Source organism: Sardina pilchardus, chromosome 15 (genome assembly GCF_963854185.1).
Source record: "Sardina pilchardus chromosome 15, fSarPil1.1, whole genome shotgun sequence".
Classification (NCBI taxonomy): Eukaryota; Metazoa; Chordata; class Actinopteri; order Clupeiformes; family Clupeidae; genus Sardina; species Sardina pilchardus.
The window spans coordinates 14,425,120-14,433,406 of NC_085008.1; the positions used below are offsets into that span (position 1 = coordinate 14,425,120).

Genomic DNA, 8,287 nt, shown 5'->3' on the forward strand with positions numbered 1-8,287 from the left:
CTCTCTCTCCTCTCCTCTTCCTCATCTTCCTCCTCTCCCTCCTCTCCCTCCTCTCCCTCACTGTGAGAGTGCGTCCTCACGGGACCCTGTGAACCTCTGGCCGTGTGAGCCGGGCAGCATCTGCTCCCAGCGCCAGAGTCCCCTACTACACTCTAATCAGACTCCACTCCTGTCATATCCACGCTGAACTCTGAACCCCCCCACCCCAATGACCGCGTGTTCTGTGTGTGTTTATGTGTACTGGCAGTACTCGCTGTGCAACGAGCCGCTGATCGAGCTGTCCAACCCCGGGGCCAGCGGATCCGTCTTCTACGTCACCAAGGACGACGAGTTCATCGTCAAGACGGTCCAGCACAAGGAGGCGGAGTTCCTGCAGAAGCTGCTGCCCGGCTACTACATGGTGAGTAGCGGTGATGTCACGGTGTCCCAAGATGCCCTCCTGGCAGCCGGACAGTAATTACTCCGATGATGGATTCAGTTGTTGATTGGATTGGACTCAGGCATTTTAGAAATAAGGAGCTCGTACTTGTATTAGAGAACAGAGAAGTGTTGACACCGACTTGGATACTGAGGTTTTATTTCGGACATGAATGCTGATGTATAATCACGTGATCATCGTCATATTTTTTCGTTGTCAATTAGATGTGTATTGAAAGAAAGAAAGATTTTTAATCCGTTTTGTCAGGTGTGTAGACTTGTGTTTGTACTGGGTGTGTGTTGCCGTGGTGGAGTCTGATGTGGAATGTCCTGTCTGTGTCATGAAGGTCAGGTGTAACGTAAAGGGAGAAGGAGGAAGTGACAGAAGAACATACTGTAGTGTCAGAAGTGCACAGTGAAAACAAACAGCTAAAATAAGGAACCCAGCAGTCCACTAAAGCAACAACTACAACAGTGTCAGCAACATCCCCCTTTCATTAACCCTTAGCCATCGGCTGTGATCAGAGTTTATCAGATGGATTGGAAATGGAAGCATTCATTGGCGAGCTTCTGCATGCAGTACAGTAGGTTCAATGTGGCAGTATAGTGTATGTGTTGAAAGCGTGGTCTTTGTTTGTTTCGAGAGACTAAGTGCAGCCTACACATTAGCAGCCGTGTGTTCTGGGCAGTGGCTGAGCTACTAGACTGGAACTGCAGCAGGGCTTACTCCTGCTGTCACGCTTGAAACTGCTCCTCCAAAGCACGCATGGCCATATATGTCCACCTCCACCAGTTCTTCCCAGAACACCTCTAATGAGACCGAAGCCCAGCCAAGCAATTAGTCCAGACCTGCACAGACACACAGCTTTGAAGGACTGTGAAAACAGTAGTGGGGCCCAGAATACTCATAGTGCTCCTAGTTCTTTAAGTTGTGACGTGTGTTCATAAACAGTGTTTATGTTTCCAAGGAGACTCTCCCCCCCCCTCTCCTCCTGCCCATTGCTTATGTTGCCACTGGTCTGATCTCTGTCCCCAGACTCTAGACTCCTTTCTAGCCCTCCCCTCTTTTCCTTCTCCTCTCCTCTTTCCCTCTATCCTCTATCCTCTGGCATTTTCTCCCAAGTGAGCAGAGGCTGCACTGCCACTTCCTTCCCCTCCACAGGAGCTCACCTGTTGGTAGGAGCGATCGTTTCCCTGTGCAACCCTTTGTGTCTGAAGTGAGGGTCCTCCGTGCATGTGACGATCAGTTTACAGCCCTTTGTTGGGGCAGAAATGTGTGTGTGTGTGCGTGCGTGTGTGTTTGGCTCGGCCAAGCAGCTCACATTAAGTGGATTTGAGTGCTCTTTAATAGTGCTAATTGGATTCAGGTTGCAAAGGTCGATAACTTTATAACATGAAGTAATTTGCTGCTAAACTTGATTTGTGCAACAACTAACATGGAAGAGATATTTTATGAAAGCATGGTCGCCAGGACTGCTGTGGTTTCTTCTTCTTCTTCTTCTTCTTCTTCTTCTTCTTCTTTGACTTGATTGACTTTTATTGGTGTAGAGGTGTCAAGAGGAATCTAAATAGCTTTGCATGAGGTTACTGGTTTGTGTTGTGATTTATGGCTGGTGTGCTCTTCTATTAACCGATTTGAGGAACATGCATTTGTAGAGAGACATGCATGTACACAAAGCAGTCATATTCACGTTCGGTTCATCTCCACCTGCACAGAACCTGAACCAGAACCCTCGCACGCTGCTTCCCAAGTTCTACGGCCTTTACTGTGTGCAGTCGGGTGGCAAGAACATCCGTGTGTGTGTCATGAACAACATCCTGCCCCGCGTGGTGTCCATGCACCTCAAGTACGACCTGAAGGGCTCCACGTACAAGCGGCGAGCCTCCAAGAAGGAACGGGAGAAGTCCAGACCCACCTTCAAGGACCTGGACTTCATGCAGGACCTCCAGGACGGCCTGATGCTGGACACGGACACCTACAACGCCCTGGTGAAGACTCTACAGAGAGACTGTTTGGTGAGTCATTTCGTTCAATATCAATGTCAATGGTTATATTTCTATAATCCTAAGAATTAAGCCCCACTTCATTGATTTAGTCTCCCAAAGCAAAACTGAAAACTCCCCAAACCTAGTGGGGATGGGCAAAAAGCCATTTAAACCGTTTCCCTTAGCAAACGGTTATGTGATCTTCTAGTCAGATCTGCCACAGCTACTGTATATGCTACATAACTTCTGAAAGTAGGTCCAACTGCATCATCCCTGCGTCTACATCTGGATTTGGTGTTACGTTACCTCTATCGCTATCTAGACCACTCCCCATTGGCTCGTCCTAGGCCCAGTAGAAAATCCACCAAAGCTAATTTGTTGACGGCTGAGTGTTTTCAGACTTTAATCCCAGTAAACACACTGAGCCGGGGAGATGTAATCTGGCAGACCGCACTAGAAGGACGTCATGTTACTGAGAAACTCTTCCATGTGTTTGTTTTCACAAATCACAGCAGACGGTCTCGATTAAACCTGTTTTCCTACTTTACTGGTGCGAAGGCTCCAGCTTGAGTATATTTAGATTTGTATTCATTTACCAAGGAATGTAATGTTATATGGCTACTGAGTAGAACAGTATAATCCATTTCATTTTAAGATCTCATTCTCAATCCACGTGTTGATAAGAAAACTCTTTGTGGTGTCACGTTGGAAAATGATAATAAAAACCAATAGTCAACGAACCCTAAAAAGGGTTTAAGACCCGTTCATGAAAGAACAGGTAGAACAGTCCTCTCTGAGGTTGTAGACTACTCCTGTTGTTTCTGATGGTGTGCGATGTGGTGTGTTCCAGGTGCTGGAGAGCTTTAAGATCATGGACTACAGCTTGCTGCTGGGGGTGCACAACATCGACCAGGCCAAGCGGGAGCAGCAGGTGGAGGGCTCGCAGGCGGCCAGCGACGAGAAGAGGCCCCTGCCCCAGAAGGCCCTCTACTCCACCGCCATGGAGTCCATCCAGGGCGGCGCCGCCTGCGGAGAGGCCATCGACACGGAGGACACGTGTGTACCGCTTTTAGTCTCAAACAGACACACACATACACACACCCACACCCACACCCACACCCACACACCCACACACCCACACACACCCACACACCACACACACACACACACACACACACACACACACACACACACACACACACACACACACACACACACACACACACACATACACACATACAGACACCCTCACACATTTGCAGTGATGCATGACACTTGCTTGCTGTCACACCAGGGTTTTTCACTTTTGCTTTTGCCTGCACTCTCAAAGGCAAGGGCTTGTCACCCACAAACACCCTGCTTTCTGGCATATGCTGTTTGTCTGAAATATACAAAAAATATTTTGGCACCATTACCACATGCACTGTGGTACAATGTGGCACAGTGGATGTACAAATCGAGAGCACACACACAAGTACACCCAATATGGTAGATTTCATTACAACTAGCGAGCACCTAGAACACAACCGATGGCTTCCATTTTGACAAATGTGAAAGTAGACCAACCCAGGAAATGAATGCCTTATAGAATTCATTGGATTCGTTTTGGGTTAAATCTGCTTCCACACATTTTCCCCAAATAATGCCTCTCTTTGCTCCTCTCCTGGCAGGATGGGTGGCATTCCAGCTGTCAACGGGAAAGGGGAGCGCTTGCTGCTCTACGTCGGAATAATTGACATCCTGCAGTCTTACAGGTGAGTGAGTCACGTCTGGCTGTCTAGCTGTTCCACATGCACTCGAAGCCCCTTGCCTCCTGCAGAAGGATTCCATTCAGCCTCTGCCAGAATGATCCAATCTCTCCTTTCCCTACCTCCTCGCCTTTCCTACCATCCTGCCAGTTATTTTAGGTAAAAGTCGACTCCTTCACCAACTCTCGCTTCTCTTCTCTCCCTCTCCTGTCATGTGTTTCGTAGGCTGATCAAGAAATTGGAGCACACGTGGAAAGCTCTTGTTCACGACGGGGTAAGTCAAATCACCCCCCCCCCCCCCCCCCCCCCCCCCACACACACACACACACACATACATACACCCGCACCCCAACCCCGCTAGCGTATTCCACTCCTGTCTGAGCTGTCTAATCGCTGTCAAAAATCATCTAATAGAGGAATCATGCAAGTATGTCTTTTCTCCAGCTTATGTGTTGCGTAACGCACCGGTGCTGGGATGTCTGTGCTTTAAGATGTAAAGCCTCGGCCATGCCAGCGATCGCCAGCACTATTTGTGTTTTTTTTCCCCTATCTAAATCCCTGCACAGATGCTTTGGCCATCAAGTCAAACGGTCCGGAGGCTGATCTGTCTGCTCAGAGGTTTCGTTTAATCATTCAGCAGAGGGCACAGGCAGTCCTGCTATCTCTTTCATGCCTCCTATCTGTCTCCTCTCTCTTTCTCTCTCACTCTCACTCTCTGTGTCTCTCTCTTATTCTCTCTTTCTATTTCTCTGTATCCCCCTTCTCTCTCTCTCTCTCTCTTCCTCTCTCTTCCTCTGTTTTGTTCTCTCTCTCACTTGTTCTTATTCTCTCCCCCTCTCTCGCATCTCCTCAGTGCCTTTCTTTCCCCTCATGTATTTATGTATGAAGTAAGAACAGACTAAAACGTAACGTTTCCCAGGTTGACCCAGAGATAGTGGCCTGCCACAGTCCTGTCCATCTCTTAACTTGTTCATAACCCTGTGCACAGAGATTCAGTGTAATGAGTAAATGTGGGAAGTGCAGTGGTGGCTTGTGTCTGGCCGTGATTGTGAATAAGATGGTGTTGAGTGACAGGCGGTGATCCATTAAGTGTCTTTTAAACGCGTAGGCGAATAGTTTGTGCTTGAATGCAATTGATTGGCGATGGTTTTCCTCACACCGATGAGGAGAGACACCTGCTCTCCTCTGCACCGTTAGCACACCTCTAACTCTGAGGAGGGGGCAGTGTCTGTGCGCTACAGGTCACACACTCATTCACACTCTCTCTCACACACACACACACACATACAGCAGCAGCAGCAGCAGCTGGCAGGTCTTATTATAGCCTCACGCTTTCCGTCTTGTCACCGGCGGTGACGGAGCAACCTCACACCCTCCCGGTGACGCACGCGCCGGGCAGGTGGAAGAAGCTGCAGGCCAGCTGCAGAAGAAATCAGATGATTCTGTGATTTTATCTATTCATTTATACATTTACTTTGGACGCACAACTACCTATTGTATTGAGGACGATCCCTGTAAATGTGATGGCAACCATCTCTTTGCGATGTCGGTTCCCCGGTATGCATCATGGAAAGCCCCAAAATCTATAGTGCCTTTTCCCCCCATTTTTGAAATTGCATTTTAATCTATAGACTCTACCATCTGGTATAGTGTTTTACATTGCTAGCCTTGCTGTATTGCTTTATCTTCTACAGCATGCTTGGGTTTTTTGAAAGCTCTATACAATGTATTCTATCTATTTGTATTATGCTTACTAAGTTATGTGCCCTACCCATTTGGGATTTTTAGTTTCTCCATTTATGGTTTTCCAGGACACTGTGTCTGTCCACCGGCCTGGTTTCTATGCAGATCGCTTCTTCAAATTCATGAGCAACACCGTCTTCAGGAAGACCTCCTGTGAGTATATCTGACAGTCAGCCTGACTGTGTACCCCTCTTGTGTACTTTAGGCAATGTCTTAACTCTTTTAAGCAGCCAGTAATGCCATGCTAGAGATTCATAGTAACGATGTCTCTCTGTCTTTCCTCTCTCTCTCTGCTCCAGCCCTCAAGTGCTCACCCTCAAAGAGGGGTCGCGTGTCCTTGACGACGACGACGGTGCCCAAGTACGCAGGCCCCGGGGCGGCGTGGTCGGCCAGCCAGCTGCCCTCCGAGAGGGACGAGAACATCTACGACCTACGAGGTGCCCGCAGTTTCCCCACAATGGACGATGAAGGTAGCCATACTACCAACGGACTTGTGTCTGGCCGCTGGCTTAGCCGCTAATGAAAAACACCCCCCAGTGCGTCTGTGTGCTGAAGCCAACAGCTTTGGTTGCCAGCGCAAATGGCCGCAGTTATGTTACTCGAGGAGGTCAGAGCTCTCCGGTTCTGAGCATTAGCGCCTCTTGAGTGCCGGGCTGCAAGCTTGCTGGAATTCCTGATCAGTGTAGTTCGTAGTAGGAAGTTGTGAGTGAAATCAGTACGCTTGGTGTGCGTATATATCTAGATTCATAAACAACGTGAGCATTATTTGCTTTCTTAGCTTTGCCTTTTGCTTCTCCACCCGTGGCAATGATTCACTCAAGACAATCTGACTACACAACAAGAACCCTCATTTCTTGTCTGTGCTTGGTCCTGGTGCTCAACCTCTGTGGCTCTGGTCCCTTCCTCTAGGCCGGCCAGACCTCCTGCCCTGCACCCCGCCGTCGTTCGAGGAGGCCACCACGGCGTCCATCGCCACCACCCTCTCCTCCACCACCTCTCTGTCCATTCCAGAACGCTCCCCGTCGGACACCTCCGAGCACCCCCGCTACAGGTAACGCCGACCGTCAAAAGGCTCGCTGACCCCTGCATGCTCGCCCCCAGTCACGCATACTTACGCCTCCATGCGATGGTGACCTCAACGCCCTTTCCCCTCTGTGTGTGACTTTCTTCTGCAGGAGACACACCCAGTCCCTGAGCCACGAGGGCAGGTAGGTGGAAGGAGAATGGAAGCTGCTCTGCAAACTCTCACATGCTTTATCACAACCGATTCCACTTGCATTTACATTCACTTCTTCACTCGAGGCTTCTATCCGGAGGCGCCCGCAGCGCCGTGAGAATAGGCTGTTTATCAGTGTCCTCTCTGGCTTACTTCCCAGAATGAGCGCTGCAGGTGTAATCTGTGCAAGCAGATGTGTGAGGCCTGTTTGGCAGTGTTTTGTTTGTGACGGCTCGCCTCAACTGCTGTGTGTGTGTGTGTGTGTGTGTAGGACTCAGGAGGAGGACCAGCAGACCATCACAGTGGAGGTGGAGGTAAAGAGGCACGACAGTGAGCCGACCATCAGCGCCCCACAGCCCTCGCCAGAGACAAGGTGTGGCTCCTAAACTCACACTCTCACACTCCACACACACACTCCACGCCACACTCTCACACTCCAGACTAAAAAGTAAACACACACACACGCTGAACTCCTATTCAGAGAGAGACTGCACTGCCTAGAATTAATCCTCCAGATAAAGCGGCACACAGCAATCCATACCATCCTTTTGAAACAGTATTACAGAGGCTTTCACAAGCCATGCATAATAACACATCAATCTTCCCTAGCCCTCAGACAGAAGAGCGCACACACACACACACACACACATGCGCACACACATACACACACACACAGAGGCTCTTTCTGTGTCCCAGACCCAAGGTAATGTGCGTGACTGTAACTCCAGCCAGCACGTTAAATATAGCAGCTTGTCCCGAAAACATCAGGCCGGCGACAATGATGCGCCTGTTATGACCCGTGTCCCCTTTTGTCTCCCGTAAGTTAATATCCTCTAATCCGGCGCGCGCCGAGCCGGAGCCCCATTTGCCGATTGGCAGAGATGCTTCGTAATGTCTTTAGTATCGACCCCCTCCAGACCGTCGACAGTAATTAGGTTAAGAGTGAATGGGCGAGATGATGACCTTTTTCGGGGTGGTGGGCGGTATGAAAAGATGGGGGTGGGGGGGTTTAAAATCGGGTGGTGTGGGGGAGAAGTGGGTCAGGGTGGCTGAGGGGCGACCAAAACATATGGTAGAGGGGCTTTACTGGGGGAAGCGCCGGAGCCGCTGCCAGAGCCGGAGTGGGGAAATCGGCCATCTGGTCCCTTAAGCCCCTTCTCAAAGAAGCCTCACCTGC

The 8,287-nt window shown here is 49.7% G+C and overlaps 1 protein-coding gene across 4 annotated transcripts in view; it reads left to right on the top strand.

Annotated features, from left to right (window-relative positions):
• The window catches only part of pip5k1ca (phosphatidylinositol-4-phosphate 5-kinase, type I, gamma a), a 30,190-nt gene that overhangs the window by 13,590 nt on the left and 8,313 nt on the right, over positions 1–8,287 (top strand). For 3 of the 4 annotated variants that reach the window (XR_009941545.1, XM_062556957.1, XM_062556959.1), the window contains exons 6-15: positions 248–400; positions 2,134–2,433; positions 3,254–3,459; positions 4,074–4,157; positions 4,377–4,425; positions 5,963–6,047; positions 6,194–6,364; positions 6,804–6,945; positions 7,070–7,102; positions 7,382–7,483. Coding sequence is in view for 3 of the 4 variants with exons in the window: in XM_062556957.1 (XP_062412941.1) it covers positions 248–400; positions 2,134–2,433; positions 3,254–3,459; positions 4,074–4,157; positions 4,377–4,425; positions 5,963–6,047; positions 6,194–6,364; positions 6,804–6,945; positions 7,070–7,102; positions 7,382–7,483 (1,325 nt within the window). In the remaining variant the exon portion in view is untranslated. The remainder of the gene's footprint in view (positions 1–247; positions 401–2,133; positions 2,434–3,253; positions 3,460–4,073; positions 4,158–4,376; positions 4,426–5,962; positions 6,048–6,193; positions 6,365–6,803; positions 6,946–7,069; positions 7,103–7,381; positions 7,484–8,287) is intronic. The other variant, XM_062556958.1, reaches the window with a different exon arrangement.